The following is an 18,078-nucleotide window of genomic DNA, read 5'->3' as shown; positions in this document are numbered from 1 at the left end:
TCGTGATGCATTGTGGTAAATGGTGTCTCCGATCCAGACACCCAGATAAAACTCGTCTTTAGTCTGGTATTAAGAAATGCAACTAATGAAATTGCAGAGAAATATCATTAAACGTGTAAATGGCGTGTGTGAGTACAAAGACTGCATGAAAAATATTTTTCGATTGCAAAACCTTCAGTAACCAATCACATTTTTATTAGACCACAGTTTTTATGGTATGCACGTTGCTTTTCCTTGTCAGGTTACTGAAATCAATTTTATTTTTGGACTCGGGGTTTAATGTAAAACAAAGACTTCAAATGTGTGTGATTTTTCCCAAATTATTCATTTTGACCAAATCTGTTCTGGCCGCAAGGGGACAGCCGTAGTTCTGGTCTTGGTGTAGCCTGGTGAACTTTTAGGGGCAAAGAAGAAGAAACAAAGGGGTGACTTGTGTTGTTTCCATGCGTACGACTTCTCTCGCGTTAAAGTCCTTTATTCAAACAATATGACGGCTTTCTGCTTCCAGACACAGCTCGTGTCCATCATGGACGCGTTGTGCAACGCGGCCGTGACAGAAATCGGCAAGCTGGTGGAGATTGAGTCGAAAATGCTGAAAATCGAGATCACTCGCGGCCGTAACGAAATCGCATCTCTCACCGAGAAGCTGAATCTGATGGAGACTTTGCTCCACATGGCGCAGCGGGGCAGGCCGCAGGACGCCAGGGAAAGCTTGGAAACCGCCGCGCTGGAGCCTGATAGGACAAGACCTGTCTTCAAAAGGTAAGCTTGTTTTTCTTCCATCTTAGCATTACCTGAGTCGACATGCAGGCTGGAGATACCAGGGAAGTGTAATCATGGCCGCACAAGGTACTGACTCTAAAACGGTTGCGCTCTAGTGAGTTGACATGGGAGACCATCAGCTCCTCACCCGAGACGAGCACATCAGTGCAAGATGAGCAGCATCCCGCAGTTGAGGTTTGTGTTTCCAGTGGGTGCCGTGCTGTATTTTGCGGTAGGATAATTGCACTATTTCCCTAATTAGGTGCTTCGGTTACCAACTGAGCATCCTGAGCCGGTCGTAAAAGAGGAGCCGACGCAGGTGGACAACAGAGAGACCGAACAAGAAAGATCAAGTGAAAGCAGTGAGTTTTGAACCGTTTCTTGTATTTAAGGCTGCTATATTCATGCAGCGTTTTGACTGTCAGATTCTGTAAATTGAACCCAGATCTGATCCACAACGTGCCCTTGTAAACAAAAAAGATGGTCTTCTCATTCCTGGGATGTCAAGGTGTAAATGTGTCTAAGCAAGTGGAGGGTTAGCTACAGTACTTTGTAGCAAACAACATTCATTCATCTTCCGTACCGCTTGATCCTCACTAGGGTCGCGGGGGGTGCTGGAGCCTATCCCAGCTGTCTCCGGGCAGCAGGCGGGGGACACCCTGAATCGGTTGCCAGCCAATCGCAGGGCACACATAGACGAACAACCATCCGCGCTCACACTCACACCTAGGGACAATTTAGAGTGTTCAATCAGCCTGCCATGCATATTTTTGGAATGTGGGAGGAAACCGGAGCACCCGGAGAAAACCCACGCAGGCCCGGGGAGAACATGCAAACTCCACACAGGGAGGCCGGAGCTGGAATCGAACCCGGTACCTCTGCACTGTGAAGCCGACGTGCTAACCACTGGACTACCGGTCCGCCTAGCAAACAATATGTTTTCCTTTTTTTAATTTAACCACTTTCAATACGTTTATCCTGCCAACAGACACCCAGAAAACTCCGGATGTGAGCCAGCACCACAAACCCGTCTCGGAACGCCATCTTCCCGTGTACCTCGACTGCTTCGTTAGCCTCAACGAACGCCCTTGCATCACTACGCCCAACAGGAGGGAAACACAGTGCAACCCCCTGCAGAAACCTCTGCACGTAAGCCACGAGGCCGGCAAAAGTTCGCCTGCTAACGCAACAGCCCAAAGCTCGCCTAGGAGCACCAAGATACACCGACTGAGGACCGCCGCCTGTGCCAAGCAGATCGTTTGCTTGCAGTGCGGGAAGAGCTACCGCTGCTACAGCCAGCTTGAAATCCACCAGAGGAGTCACACGGGAGAAAAGCCTTTCCGATGCACGCTGTGCGGGAAACGCTATGCCCAACAGGGCCACTTGTACACGCACCAGCGCACACACACCGGTGAGAAGCCGTACCGCTGTCACATTTGCGGTAAGGGATTCATTCAGAAGTGCACCCTGGACATGCACAAGCGCACGCACACGGGAGAAAAGCCCTTTGTGTGCACGCAATGCGGCAAGGGCTTTACAAAGAACTGTAATTTGAAAAAGCACCTCTTGGTGCACCTCGAGTCCGATATGCAACTCTGCGGTGATAGCGCGGTCACGCTAAGTGAGCCGTTCTCGAATGAAACCTCATCCAACACTGCGGCCAGTCACACGTAACTTGCTCAGCTACTTGTCCAAAATAGGAACACTATCGAAATTAAAATGAGGGCTACAGCTAATGCTTAATTTGATAATTATAAAATATAAATAAATAAAATTCAAAACGGATACTGCAGAGAACGCACGATTATAAATTATGATTCAGTTCCTGGTTCGGTCCGTAACCTGTCAGAAAATTGGCAAAAACTAGGGCCTGATAACTTGATAATGACATTTGGGAGAATACAATTCTGATAACTGATTGATTAATAAGTTATCAGAATTTTATTCTGTGATTATTTTTAAAAATACATATTGAGTGAAAAACATGGGGGCTGTCTTATTGCTTAAAACAGTAGAGATGTATTTGTGGAGCTTTCCAACAGAGTGATACATTTTAAAATAGCAAAATTTGGGGGGGGCTTGTGGGGAGGGACGACAGTGTTCGAATGCCATTTTGTAACCCCCCCCCCCCCCCCCAAAAAAAAACTTGCAAAACTCGACTGATTTTTGCCAATTATAAAAGAGCTCAAACCGGCTCCTAAAATCAGCTGGTTGATTAATCGGTTGGACTTTAGCTAAAATGTTGATTGTTGTTTTCTGACGCAAAAGCAGTTTTCAAATGTTTGGTTTGGAAAGAAAACCAAATAGAACACAAAGATGATCAGTCAAATTTCACGAAGAAGAACATTTACTGTTGAGAGATTGAAATGAGCAGTTTTAAACTAAACGAGGTGTCGAAATGATCAAAATATGTATCGATCAACTTGATCATACATTAGTTGTCTATAAATCATAGCACCTAGAAATTGTTCCGTTACTTTTATTGGTAATGTGTTGACTCCAAAGCAGACCTTGACCACAGTCTTGATAAAATGGAAATACAGTAGTGCCTTGACTTAAGAGTTCAATTCATTCAGTGACCATGCTTGGAACTCAAAACATCCTTCCTCAATGAATAAGAAACTATATTAGTCCTACAGTGGAGGAAATGGCAAATGCCAATAATCCGTTCCAGCGCCAAACTGTCCTCCTTCTGGTGTGTGAAGAACTTCACAACTAAATGATTCACTAAGCTGCTGTATTATTAGACATTTTTGTAGAGGATAAAGAATATGTGCCAGAGTATTGCTATTTTCTTTCTCGGCCTTTCAATATTTGTTGTGTAGAGATACAAAGTTTCATTAGCCTGTCCGTGGCGTTATGCATTGTGCTTAAGTTAGCATTAAGATAGCAGACCTTTGTAAATTATGTAGTTTGATTAAATACACAAACGTGTAATTCTCTTTTTTTATGTTTAAGTGGCAATTAATAGCTTCAGGAAAGACTTTTGTTTTTTTAAGAATTGTTCATAAACTGCTACTTCTAGTCCTCAACTCAAGACAAAAGAATTCTAAAAACAATATCAGAACACTTCACATGTTGAAAATCGATGCATGCTTTTGCTATATTTTTGGTGTGTGTGTGTGGACACTGATTAGTGACACATCATATTATTGTAATGGCTGCACGGTTTGCGACTGGTTAGCACATCTGGCTCACAATGCAGAGGTGCAGGGTTCGATTACGGTTCCAGCCTTCCTGTGTGGAGTTTGCATGTTCTAACTGTGCCTGTGTGCGTTTTCTCCGGGTACTCCAGTTCCCTCCCACATTCCCAAAACATGCGTGGCAGGTTAATGGAACACTTTAAATTGTTCTTACGTGTGATTGTGAGCGTGAATGGTTGTTCATCGATGTGTGCCCTGCGATTGGCTGGCAACCAGCTCAGGGTTTCCCCTGCCTGTTGCCCAAAGACAGCTGGGATAGGCTCCTGCATACCCGCGACCCTTGTGAGGATAAACGGATGAGAAAAGGGATGGATGGATGTTATTGTACCGGTAATTTTGATGACTGATTACTCTTTTGATTTCCATATTTATTTGATAATTATAACAGTTGCATCTTGTTGTAAGAATGCAGTTTGTCTGCTTGAAATAAATGCTGGTACATTAAATGAATCAATTCTAATCCTTTTTTCTAAAATCATTTTCTTGTGCCGTGTTATTTTAGTCAGCCACTATTTTCTTCTATCTTAAATTCATTTGTTTGTAAATGCTGGATTTTTGTGAAGCACTTTGACTTTGAAATGTGCTACTGTATAATTAAATCTGCCCTGCCTAATTTGAACACAAATTGGATTATGTTGGCGTTGCTCTTGACAATTGTTCCAGTTTTATTGCATTCTCTCTCTCTCTAATTTCTGATAAATAATAGGAATACACAAACAAACAAACTTTATGCCATTTGGAAATCAAGCAAAGGCATCTGACTGCGCATTCTTATGTCACATAAAAGAAATGACGTCTTTGATCCACTGGTGAAAAGGACACTTTGATTCGCTCCTCTTTCATCTGTAACTGCTTCAAACAACAAAGTGTATGCAGGAAAGTGGTTAAGAGTGCATGATTTTCTGTGTCTCATGTCTTGTTTTGGATTATTTTTTAATTTTTTCGTTAACGTTTTTTTTGATGGCGTGCGACACCCGCAGCGGCTCCTCTTGTTTTGTGTTGAGAGGGAAGAAATTTCATCTGTGCTGTATGTTTCATATACAGTACATTTGACAATAAAGTTTAACCAATCCAATCCAAATTTGGATTGCAATTGTAGAACAAACAAGATTAAAATACAGTACGCAAAAATGAACTGGAAAGTTTTGAGAATAACTAGTGCATGAACTAAATGGTTGTTTCAAGACCGTTATAATTGTTTTATACAACAACGACAAATGATTTAAACGTTCTAACGTGATCAAAATGATTTAAAACTCATATATTGTGCTGCGTTCAAGTACAGCTCAGAAAGGGCACGACCGCATCCCACAATGCACCGCGGAACAGCAACTAGCAGCTAGCCTTGGTCCAACACGATTCGCTCGCAGATCTCGTTTTTGTCAAATACATGCCGGACTTAGCGAGAGCGAATCGTCGAATTATTTGCACCTAGTCCGCGTTGAGATGATGTGCGACACCACCAATAGAAGTTTCCGAGTGCAGCTGGCGACCATCCTGGAGAAGCTAACCAAGACGGCCCTGATGGAGATTGGAAACCTGGCAGACGAGTGCTCGTCGGTACTCCTCGGCGAGATCTCCTTGCACAAGAGCGAGAACGAGGCCCTGAAGAAGAGATGCTACTCTTTGGAGCTGCAGCTCAGGGCCGCCCGGGAGGCTCACTACTACCCGGGCCACGTCAACAACATCGGGCGAAGGAGTTCCGAAGGTCAGGATGCACATAAAACTGGTGAGTCGTTTGTGGAAAGGGGGGCTTTAAAAATGGAGCACGTTTCAAGGGTGCTTTAGTGACTTATTGACGTTGTCATAAAAATGGCAACGGTTTTAATAATAATAATAATAATAACCACCACTGGAAGCAGTTGATAATCAAGTCTACAAGTTTCGATTAAAAAAATCATCACAATGATGTATTTGGAAGGAATTTGACGACCATTTTAATCCAGATCAGATCCAGATTTTGTATTGAACCAATCTATATTTGTCTATGCCGGGGAAGAATTAATCTATAAAATTAAATCCAAATCTGACCACATTGAATTTTTAAAATCAATTTTAATTTGTGGTTGATGGGAAAGAATTTCGTTTTAAATTGAATCCAGGTATGATCAGTCTTGTGTGTTTGGAAGCAGTTCAATTTGTGTAGGAAGAGTTATTTGTGTTTAATGTAGATCTAGTCCACATTATTTATTTGAATTTAATGTGTGATGTGTGAATCCTGCATTAGTGGTCTTTGGCGGGGAAAGTGTGATTTTATTATTTTTTTTAATGCAGATGTGATCCAGAGTTTGTGTAAGCAAGTATGTTTGTGTGTATGCAGGACCCGTCACAAGAAATGCTGTATGGATCTGATCTGATCCATGTTGTGTCTTTAGAATCGTTAAAATAATTTAAAAAATGTGTCTGCCTGTTTAAAATTTGCAAGAATAATTAAAATTGTTTGTAAAAAGTGTTTTTCGGAGCATGTTGAATATGTGTAGGCAGATTCAGATGCTATTCACTTTTATCCACGCCTGATAAAGATTGTACATAAACAAGTTTAGAGATGTTTTCATTTTCATTCATACCTTGATTTGTGCAGCCCACATCCAGCAGCAGCAGCGACAGCAGCAAACAGCTGCGCCCGCCATCGATGGGGTATTTGGTAAGGATTGGTGCATGGATCTATGGAGGGAAGACAAAAGAGCCTCCACTCAAAGGAAAGAGGCAGCAGAGCCCATTGCAATGCCAAGCATGGGAACGCAGGTAAATCTGTGCAGTGCTATTAAAGCTCTTGTCACATTTAGCTTGTAACTTCTCTTCAAGGCATTCATATGGTTGTAACATTTTGGCAGGAGTTAGATATCATAGATGCAGAACCCGAACTCATCTTCATCAAGGAGGAAATGTACGACGATCATCCGCTCGGGCAGCAGATGCAGTTGACGGATAACAGGAAAGGTAAACATTTTCAAAGTAAAGCGCGGTGCACATTTTAAAATGTCAGAGTCTCACCACAAAACAAAGGAGGGGAAAAAAACAGCATGCGTGTTCTTACTACTTACAGTGTGTGGTGTACTCCAAATGACCAAAACAGCATCGCACACCACAGGATAATCATTCTGTATTGTTATTGTAGACATATAAGATATGCTACGTAATCAGACTGTTCCTGATTTTGATTGGAAGGGATGGAGGGGAAATCTCTTTTAGCACACCAAATACCACGTTAACCACAAAGCACAAAATTTTAGACAAATGCGATTATCTGGCTTTTGCTCATTTTGATCAGGTGGGAGTTGGGTTAGCTCTTGTTTTCAAAAAGGTCGGTGACCTCTATTTTAGAGACGTCTGGCAATCGGGTCTTTGCTTATTTTTATCCGAAGGAGTTAAGAATCACTGTTAACACACCCCACACCACATGATCATCTCTCAAGACAATCTTTTAGAGAGAGTCTAAAAGGCATTATTAGCTGGTTGGGTTCAGTAAAATCACTCCAGACGCCCCCCCATACATACCACAAGATAATCACCCACGACAGTCTTTTAGAGTCGTGTGATAATCGGACCGTTGCATATCAGAAAGTGAGAAATATTCCTCCTTACAAACTCCATACAACAGGATAATCCACTCAAGACAATCTCGCTGAGGCATCCGGTAATCAACCCTTTGCTGACTTTGATCATGCGGGAGTAAAAATGCTCAAAACCAGTCCAATTATCGTATGTGTGTACCTTTCTTTAGACCCCTCCCTACCCCCACCATGACTACTAACCTGAGTATTCCATGGAGGTAATAGTTTGTGTATCGTGCAGAGGTCGGGCTGCTGGACACTGAGCTCCACCGCTCCGTAAACGAGCTCCAGCTCCACTCGGAGGTTCTGAACAGCTTCCCGTTGATGCCTGACGGCCAAGCCCAGCGCACGCAGCCCAATATCATGGACAAGCTGATCGAGGACGCCACAATGAGCACGCTGCTGGACGCCACGGGCGCTCCCTCGTCGGCCACCGACGCCGACTACGTAGACTACGCCGGCAACATCCACGCGGGTGCCGGCAAACAGCTTGCTCTCCTCCCTGCCAAACCCACGAGACCCAGAAAGCACTTCCAATGTCTCTTCTGCGGCAAAGTATTCAACTACCTGAGCAGCCTGAAAGTGCATGTGAGACGGCACTCGGGCGAGAAGCCTTTCAGCTGCACGGTGTGTGGCAAACGCTTCGCCCAGAAGACATACCTGAAGCTTCACCAGCGTGTCCACTCCGGGGAGAAGCCATATAGTTGTCCCAACTGCGGACGCAGTTTCTCCCAGAAGAGCTCGCTGAACATTCACTTTCGTACGCACACGGGCGAGAAGCCGTACAGCTGCGTGGACTGCGGGAAATGTTACGCCTACAAGTACGGCTTGAACCACCATCAGTGTTTCACGCACATGAAGACCACCTAAATGGGAAGCGCCAATTGGGCTCTCCCAAGTGGCAGCGTGTTATTTGATTCTTAGAATTGTACAATTTCTTCACCCTAAAAACACTCGGGTCATATATAACCCAATTATGAGTCAAAAAGGGATCGACCGCCTCCTGGGTTAAATTGATTCAACTTTTTGGGTTATTCATCTCACCCGGAAGTTTGGGTCAAATGAATAACCCACCAAATTGTTTGTCAAACAAATGACCCAAAAATTGTTTTGCGGGTTATTCAATTGGACCCAATTTTTCGGGATTAAGTAAATGACCCACAGAGTTGGGTCAAATAAATAACTCAGAAACTGACCCAGGTGGAGTCGGTCCATCATTGGATTATGTTTTTAGTGTTTGCAGTGTGGGCCTAATACTCCTTTGTACTTAATTAACTTTGTGCTAAATGAAGCTTGAGAAACAGTTTAAATGTCACAAAAGCAACAAGTGGAGAAAGTGTTATTACAAAAAAAAAAAGTTTTTGTGCTCCAAAGGAGAAGTCAAATCAGAAATGTTTGTTTTATTGCGTTTAGTTGTATGAACTCTCAGGGAGCGGCCATTTTGCGTTGTAGCGCCACTTGCTGTCAACTGAAAATGACATCACAGTGCCAAGTGGTCACATGACCAAACACCGATAACAACTATGATGTCATTTTCAGTCGACAGCCTGTGGCAAAATGGCCGCCCCCTGAAATGGATAAAGTGGGTGCATTTCTCTGCTTAAAATTCACATTCCACAAACGTATTGTGAAGAAAATGTTTTGACTTCCCCTTTAACTTCCTTGATTTGCCTTTGAGAAGATTTCCTGTTGTTTAGTTTTTTTTATTTTTTGGAATGTTTTATGGCACTTAGTGTGAATACCTCATTGAAACGCTGACCTCATCCGCATCGCATGTTGTCATGTTTGCTGTGCATAAATACCTCCAAGGCCGGAGTCAACGGTCTTCTCAAGTCAAAGTTGGAATAATCCGTTAATGTGCCGATGTGTAGCGTACACCTTCAACTACCTCATCACAACAGTCAATGTAGACTTTTTTTTTTTAATACACAGTGTGCCCTTTCATTTCAAAAACCTTGATGACTATATGAGGAACAGGATAGGTTTTAAAGATTTTCAAGATATGGGTGATCGTTGTCCCCTAATTGATTATATTGTCGTTTCCTTTGTGAACATGCTAAAATAATAAAACAGAAAAAAAGAATATATGGGCACAAAGTCGAAGACCGTAGTTTAATTCAGAAAGTGAAACTTGGGTTATAATTCATTTGCTACACACGGTTGATGATATTTTTGTATTATTGAATGAATACACCAAACTTACCATCTCAAGATATTAGAACACTTTTGTTCAAACAATTTGATTAGGATAGAAATCAGAAGTCGAGTGTAAAATATTTTTCTGTTCAATGAATGGACTGAATATGAGTTTCACTTTCTGAATTGAACGAGTGAATGACATGAAATACCAGATTTAAATGTAGTGGTATGCACAGCACGCCTGTGACGAAATATTCAAGGTCCCAGGGGCCATTTTTGTTTGATAAACATGCTAAAAGCTGTCTAATAGATGTCAGAAAAGACAAATGACACTTTCTGAAAAAAAAAAGCCTGTTTGTTCTCTTGCAAACACCCCCCCGCACCTGAAAAAGTTCCTATTTTGCTTGATGTGTTTGCCAAAAGAAATTACAGATTTGCGTCGTGCTTGCATGCCCTAACAAAACCGCCCTCCAACCCCAAATGTTTAAAGTATGTGCAAATGTTCATTGGAGATTCGGTGCGACGTGCATTCTTTAATTGAGAACAAACTCGCACACTCGGGCGGTATTTTTGAGTGATGTTTTATTTAATAAACTTCTTGACTCCCGAATGAAGGCTGATGACTATCATGAATAAGAAAAGCAATCTATTACAATTTTAAAGCTGCGAACAAAACCACTTAAGATATAAGGTAATGGTACTGTATATATGTGAGAACAGCACACTTTTCACCTGCTTTTTACACCCCTGACAGATTTGACAGAGCTTGTCCTGGCGTTGTTTTTCCCCCATGAGAGTACAGTACACAGTTAGCTGGAGCTTCCTGCAGCAGATTTAGGCAATTTACAGTTATCACAGAACCTCACGTGAATGTTTTTGGAATGTGGGAGCGCAGTGTTCCCCTCCTGTTCGCTACTCATCAGTTCACCATTCATTCATTTTCCGATCCGCTTTATCCTCACAAGGGTGGCGGGGGGTGCCGGAGCCTATCCCAGCCGTCTTCGGGCAGTAGGCGGGGGACACCCTGAACCGGTTGCCAGCCAATCGCAGGGGACACAAAGACGAACAACCATCCGCGCTCACACTCACACTTGGGGACAATTTGGAGTGTTCAATCTGCCTGCCATGATATGTTTTTGGGAATGTGGGAGGAAACCGGCGTACCCGGAGAAAACCCACGCAGGCCCGGGGAGAACATGCAAACTCCACACAGGGAGGCCGGAGCCGGGATCGAACCCCCGACCTCTGCGCTGCGAGGTCGACGCGCTAACCACTGGACCACCGTTGCCGCTGTCATCAATTCACCATTCACTGAAAAAAACACCCAAACTTCTACTAGTTTGTGCTCTTTCTGAAACACCTTAATATGCCACAAGATGGCCCCCGAAACTGTGTCTAAAAGAAAACCAGCGCTTAACCACCTAAAACCTACACAAATGTAAAGCAAATGTTCATTTAACGTGCCCCCTGCCCCCATCCCCATTAAATGGTACGCCTCTTGTGTTTCAGCAAATGCCGTAGGAGTTGCGTCTTGGCCTCGAACTTCATTCCGCATTCGCCGCAGCCGACGTGCGTTCGGATGAGGTGAGTCCTCATGCTGCCCTTCTGGGCGAACCTCTGCCCGCAAAAGCGACACACGAAACGTTTATTCCCCGTGTGCACCACCATGTGGGTCTTGAGGGCCGACCGGCTGGCCCAAATCTTCCCGCACAGGCGGCACTTATTGGGGGCCACTTCGCACTTGTGGTGCTTCAACTTGGCCTTGGTCTCAAATTGCTCTTTGCACACGTCGCACCAGTAGGGCAGGTGGGCTCTTTGGTGTATCATCAGGGTGATGGGGTTGTAGAACACAATGTTGCATCGTGGACAAATGTAATTTTTCAAATCGCTGCTTGAGCTTGTTTGCACTGTTAATTTGCTCTGACCGTCTTCTACAACATATTCGAAACATCCGTCCTGCGAACTGTCACTCAACTGAATGGCTTGTTCTCCGGTCCCATCGTTCTCAGAAAAAATATTCTTACTGACTGCGTCCATTGAGATGTCCATCGGCCACGCTGGCATTTGCTCGACTTCCTCTGAGAAGAGTTCTTCGTCGTCTGTTGGAACACAAAACGCAAAGTCTGACGAAAACAAGTCATTTACCCGCATTTCAAAAGCACAAACAGAACAGCTGAAATTTATCAGGGGGAAAGTGCACTTGTGCAACCACGTTATCTCAGTTATTCATTTTTGTTAGCCCAAGCAAAAGGATTTCAGTTTTATGAATTTAAGTGTGTGGGGATCAAACTTTAAAATGATTTCTTAGTCTTTTTTTTATAGAATAAAAACCCAGCTTTAGAAAAGGGGTGTGTAGACTTTATAGGGTACTGAAATAATAATCCACTTGAAACAAGCTCTCGCCTTACATTTTGCAGATAAAAATGCCAAATATTTCTTCCCTTAGAAGAGTTTGTGGTTTCAAAAAACAAAACACCTTTAGCCAAATATGTTAAAGAGTGTCATTAAAATGATCTTTAGAAAAAATCAGCCCCCTCTGACCCTATCTTATACTTCTAATTTTATTTGAATGCCTTTCAGAGCCTGTTGTGGTCGAAGGCGTGTCTAAAAGTGTGTGCAAGCTTGTCATACATGTTCAAGAGGAGCGTGCCTTTGATCGGGGACACAAGTTGCGGGGCACGCAGGAGTCAAGTGAGGCTACATTCAAATATAGCCAGCGGCTTGTAAACGGCAAACTTCCCTTTCAACAACATTTTGTGTCAAAACAAGTTATCACAAAACATGCGATTTGGAAACTGTTACCAAGTTTATTTTTGGAGCCAGTTGAACCACTTACAATGACGATTGTACACAGTACATACGCTGCATAAGAATAAAAATAAGAGATTTGTGATAATTAACCACATATCCACCGCATGGCACAATCCACTTGAATTATTCCGGTATAAGTTCCAAATGAAAGACGTTTAAAAAAAAGGCATCATTGATGGAGGACGACTGGCCGAGTGTCTGTCTGACTAGTTCAGCCTGCTGCCGTCAAAAGCCTCGCGGGCGTCGTCCAGGTAAATCTGGAGGTGCTGTTCGTGCATTTCCTCTGACTCCCAAGCCGCCGTTGACAACTCTTCCAGCGCGTAGGTGACGTCAGTGTATAACTCTTTGCCGTTTTCTGGAATACATCCGCTGAGGGGCAATCCGGGTCAAAGGTCGTCTCGTCGAGTTCCTTGACAGTTGAGGTCAGGAGCTCGCTAACGGAGATGAGCTGGTTGTTTTTGCCGCTGCCGCTGCCGCAGCTGGAGCCCAGGCTCTTCTCTGAGAAGTGACACAAAGTATGTGTTATGTACCAGGACATCCAAAGTAAATAGTTGCAGTTAAAAAAAAATATATATATATATATATATTTTTACATATATAATATGGAGTAGAATAGAAAATTAAAATTTTACACCAAGTACCAACTTTAAAAAATATTTAGCTTGTCAATGATCAAAAAAGCAGGACTAAAAATTTCAAAATAAAGCAGAGTTTTTTTTTTTTTTAAATCTTATTGTAAGCCGCTTTTGACATGCATTGCACATAAAATAGAAATAAACATTATACCTATCTGACTGTTAAAAAGAAATTCTAAAAGAACGACTACAAATGTTTTATATGTAAAAGTCAGATATAACTGAACTGGACTTACTTTTCTGAAATAGAAGAGAAAAAGTTTGGCCATGGCGACGTTAAGCACCATTTGAACATTTAATTCAGTCTTTCGAGTAGCACTAAAATGACTGCAGTACAATTTGTGAGTTCATTTTCAGGAAAAAATATACACCAAACGTACGCAAACGTGCCTCTGCCCTGTCCCGTACAATATAGCTATAATAATAATAATAAAAGAATACGCACCGAAAAGTGACCTATGTAGACTTGATGTGAAGCAAATCGCCTCCCGAGCAGGCAACCCATCACCAAAATTAGGGTGAACACAAGACTCAAAAGTGTTTACATTTTGCTGGTGACCTAACTAGCGTGAAACTTATTTTAGATTTTACAGGCGGCAATTTAATTTCCACTATTTCCTACGAGAGAAAGAAATAGCACGTTGAACGGCTTCCCGTAATACTGAAATGGAGTGATGGGACAAATTCCTCCCCTCGCTAAAATGGAAAATCCACATTAAAGCACTTGATCAAGCTCGCGTTCAGCAAAACTCACCAACGGATTCCATCATGGCCTCCAGCAGAGTTGCTGTGTCCACGCCTTGCTTGTTGACCGCCGGCCTACGACCGTATACGGCGTCCACCAATTCGAACCACCTCCACGATTTGGGCCTGTTCTGCTCTTTGATTTTGCGGTACTCGCAGCGCAGCTTCTTACACTTCATCTGGCACTGGCCGCACGTCCGCCGGAAGCCCTCGGCGGCCATCCGCTGCGAGACCAGCTGGAAAACCGTCCTGTTCCGAACCGCGCCAACAAGCTCCCGCTGCACCTCCTCCTCCGCGAGGATACAGAGGAAGGTCTGCACTTCCTGGAAAGTCCAGGGTGCGCTGTTGTGTGCTGATGTTATCCAAAAAAAAGGCAACATAAACAATTTTTAATCGTTTCACCGTTCATCTATGTTTTTTTTTTTTTTTTACAGATTCTTGTTGCCGCGAAGAACTGTTGAGTCTCAGTCAAATGACTAAAGGCTTTCACAACTACTACGATCAACAATGGGGATCAGCGACTCAATGTTATTATTATTATTCATTCATTTTCCGATCCGCTTATCCTCACGAGGGTCGCGGGGGGTGCTGGAGCCTATCCCAGCCATCTTCTGGCAGTAGACGGGGGACACCCTGAACCGGTCGCCAGCCAATCTCAGGGCACACACAGATGAACGACCATCGGCCCTCACACTCACACCTAAGGACAATTTAGAGTGTTCAATCTGCCTGCCGTGCATGTTTTTGGAATGTGGGAGGAAACCAGAATACCCGGAGAAAACCCACGCAGGCCTGGGGAGAACATGCAAACTCCACACAGGGAGGCTAACAACTGCACCGCTGGGCTGCCCTATTATTATTATTATATAATTATATAATATAATATATATTATTATATAGGTGGGCAACAGAAGGATGCTAACTAAGCTAAAAGCTATGATGGCCAGTCCCTCCCAACCCCTCCAGCCCGCCCTGACAGCACTTGGTAGCTCCTTCAGCCAGAGACTGTTACACCCGCGCTGCAAGAAGGAGAGATACCGACGCTCGTTCCTACCGACTGCTGTCAGGCTGATGAATAAAAAATAACAATCATAATAATAATAATAATTAAATTATGTGACGTAAAATTGTAAATAGTACTGCGATTTATCCATTGTGTTCATATTGTATTTAATTGAAAGATGTTTGTTGTTTTTTTTTTTTCTCTTTCTCCTTTCTTCTTTCTACATACATTCTTGCTGCTGGACGCTGTAAATTTCCCCAGTGTGGGACGAATAAAAAGGATATCTTATATGATTTTTTTTAATGTTTTGATGAGAGGTGGGAGAATTTTGCTCTGAAAGTCCCGAACTCGTCCTCCTGCGCCGGAGAGATGGTCTACGTGGATGTATGCTGGTGCCAGACAGAAATAGAAGAGCAAATTGTTGTTGCATGTCTAAGTCTCTCACAGGCATTTTCGGGATGCCATTTGGTATCATGCTGCCTCTCAAAGATCCACCTTGGTACTAGTTTTTGTCTGCCGAGATCTGGTTTCGGGTGAGGTGTTCTGTGTTGCTCATCAAATACACCTCACGCCATAAGAGCAGGAAGAATATACCCGTTGATGTCCCCCCCCCCCCCCCCCCCCCCGCCGCTCTCATCACATATGATGTCGCTCACATTTCAAACAAGTCTATGTAAAAGTTAAGCATCGCTGTTCGCGTATGCCATTCTAGACAGTGGATTCACTTACTTTCTTGACTGAGTGTTTCCTGGGAGAAGCTGCCAGCAGTGCCCTCCAAATAATCTTCTACTTTGACTTGAATCACATCGGAATTCTCTGATTCGGGCCCGGTCAGCACAACCTGCGAAATGGAACAAGTAGAATAAAAATGCCTTTTTTTAAAAAATTCCAAATTCTGATACACCTGATTATGTACTGTCTGGTTTAATTGCGTTCACTCCATTATACTATGGCCAAGTGGGGTTGCCCATCTGCGTCGTGAGTACCGTGGCAAAGTTTTGGACAGCTTAAGAATCTCACCTCGCCTGCCACGTTTGACCATCTATTTTTTCGCTGTACATAAAATGTGCGAATCTTTCTGAACCGGTCAACATTTATTACATCAATACATGGCTAATTGCCTTACCTGGGAGAGTTCATGATTGTGGCAATTTGCAGGACTGATGTCTTTTATGTAAAGCTTCCTTCCATCAGGTGTAACTCTCACTTTGATGGTGAATGGACAACGTTTCAAATCAGGGCTAAGAATGAATGTAAATTAATAAGATATTGGTAAGTGACACCGTGTTTCCAGTTTAACAGATGCAAAGAGCAAAACACTGTTTCAATAATTCTGATCTGTTACGGGGTCTTATCTCAGTGGTAGTAATTGTACAAACTTACCCTTTGCTGCCATGGGCGCATGCAAAGTCCAGCTCGGCGAACACTAAATAGTCACTGTAGGATTTTTTCCTCGCCCGCTTTTTGGCATTCTCTACGGTTCTGGAGCTACGCTTGTAAAGCTCCACAAAATTGGACCTCTGCCATCTTTCTATGGCCTCTGAGAGAGACTCAAAACTAGAAAACTCTGCACCTTTCTCCAAATCCTGCACTTCGCCCGGAGAGAAACAGTCCAGAGCCATTGAAGTCATCATATCCTGCAGAGGGAAAAATACAGCATGAATACAAACAGTATAATAGACACATTGAATATTCGAAACTCACAGCATCTACTTGCTGAGCATCAATCTTAGGACCAGCACGGAATTTGTCTTTCCACAAATTAAAGCACCAGTCCTGTCCAAAGACACCCTCAATGACAGGAGACACCGCAGACTCTGGGGAAAAAAAGGCAGACAGAATGGATTAAATCAAACAGTTGAGGCAGTTGAGGAAAACGTGGCTGTTTCAGCCATCCGTGATTATGGATTACACAAAAGTTTATTTCAAGACAAAAAGATTGTTGATACTGTTCTGGCAAAATAATGATTTGGTGAGTCTGCCATACAATGAAACCCAAAGACATTTTATTGTCATCTTTTTTAAAAAAGGCCAAAAAGTAAAACGCACAGTGCTATCGGGAAACCGACTCCGTTGCAGATATTTGGGGGGGGGGGGGGGGGGGGGTGGAATGTATGGTATTGTATGTTTATCACAAAAATCACGACTATCTAGCGGAAATCTACAGTTAGACATATTTTTATGGAGTACAGGTACTGTCCACTTGTTTTTTTTACATTTGCGTTAATAATAATCGTTATAGATGAATTATTTGTATATCATGGATACTGTCGTGTTATTAAGTGAGGCATACGTGAGTCCAGCTAGCTTTCCCGAAGCGTGTCACTCTCGTCTCCCGCTCTCGACGCACACCAGGACGTAGCCCCCCACCGCGACTCTATCGTCATGCTGTACACGATTACACCACAATTTGCGTTAATAATAATCGTTATATATGAATTATTTGTATATGATGGATGCCATTCCTTCCAATCCAATGCCATCCAATACAGAGTGTGATGCGTAATCCTGTGTCCAGGGAGTGTACATGTAAACAAACGAGCATTTCTTTACCGTTAACGTCATCATCTGTCTGGATGGCGACGGTACGGTGACTCCGGGAAATCCGGATCGCGTCGCTCCTGACCGCCGTCAGCTCACACTCCAGAGTGTCAACCTTTTCTGTCAGCGCCGAGTTGAGCGTCTTGAGTCGTGACAACTCCAAACGCAGCTCCACCGTGTCCTCATCCACCGCCTTGCATAGCTCGGCCATGGCGGATTCGGCCATCGTCTCCATGATGGAGAAAAGCTTGGAACGAAGAGATATGTTGATCTCCATCGCTTTGCGAAAGCGTGTGTGCTTCTGAGATCGTCTCTGGTTGTTGGGACAAAAAGTGTCTTGGTCTGAAAAGTAAAATAGTTTTCGGGTTTAAAAAAAAACGCGAATGTTTGTGACAACGAGAGGGAAGCTCTCCTCCCTCAAGTCAAGCGGAACCAATCGGGCTAGAGTAGCTATGACGTAGTCCTCTTTTTCTTCTTCGCTGTATTTGTTGACTATTAGCAAATGCATTACCGCCACTGGATTGTGGAACGGCGTATAATGCAAGACAAAATAAAATAAATTAAGTCTAATTTTTGTATTTTTATTTATTCATTTGATCCATTTCGGTAAAATTAATAAGCAAGCAAATATAAGTAATAATAAATTCTGTTTGCTACACGGTTTTATGACTTATTTCTTTCCGCCG

General features: G+C 43.2%; 2 protein-coding genes across 6 annotated transcripts; one reads left to right on the top strand and one right to left on the bottom strand.

The window, feature by feature from the left end:
* Positions 1-28: 28 nt before the first annotated feature.
* LOC127590367 (zinc finger protein 808) lies at positions 29-10,268 on the top strand. Its single transcript, XM_052049887.1, has 8 exons — positions 29-762; positions 879-957; positions 1,025-1,124; positions 1,751-2,434; positions 5,224-5,694; positions 6,547-6,710; positions 6,800-6,905; positions 7,761-10,268. Exons 1-8 carry the CDS (start codon positions 488-490, stop codon positions 8,387-8,389), a joined length of 2,508 nt encoding a protein of 835 aa, XP_051905847.1. The 5' UTR covers positions 29-487; the 3' UTR covers positions 8,390-10,268.
* An 814-nt stretch (positions 10,269-11,082) lies between these two features.
* On the bottom strand, positions 11,083-17,863 carry LOC127589311 (zinc finger protein 112-like). Of its 5 annotated transcripts, none has more exons than XM_052048415.1 (7): positions 17,405-17,862; positions 16,556-16,668; positions 16,235-16,488; positions 15,978-16,092; positions 15,581-15,692; positions 13,859-14,200; positions 11,083-11,757 (listed from the first exon to the last, which is right to left on the bottom strand). In XM_052048415.1, exons 1-7 carry the CDS (start codon positions 17,667-17,669, stop codon positions 11,141-11,143), a joined length of 1,818 nt encoding a protein of 605 aa, XP_051904375.1. In that variant the 5' UTR covers positions 17,670-17,862; the 3' UTR covers positions 11,083-11,140. The 5 variants fall into 5 exon arrangements, with proteins under 5 accessions (XP_051904375.1, XP_051904378.1, XP_051904376.1 ...); XM_052048416.1 differs by lacking the exon at positions 11,083-11,757 and adding an exon at positions 12,441-12,967 and having other exon boundaries at positions 17,405-17,863; XM_052048417.1 differs by lacking the exon at positions 11,083-11,757 and adding an exon at positions 12,441-12,962 and having other exon boundaries at positions 13,863-14,200; positions 17,405-17,863.
* Between the last annotated feature and the right edge of the window lie 215 nt (positions 17,864-18,078).

This window comes from Hippocampus zosterae, chromosome 17 (assembly GCF_025434085.1).
Source record: "Hippocampus zosterae strain Florida chromosome 17, ASM2543408v3, whole genome shotgun sequence".
Taxonomy (NCBI): Eukaryota; Metazoa; Chordata; class Actinopteri; order Syngnathiformes; family Syngnathidae; genus Hippocampus; species Hippocampus zosterae.
Note: the sequence above shows the minus strand (reverse complement) of the source record. Positions and strands in the feature narration are given on the sequence as shown.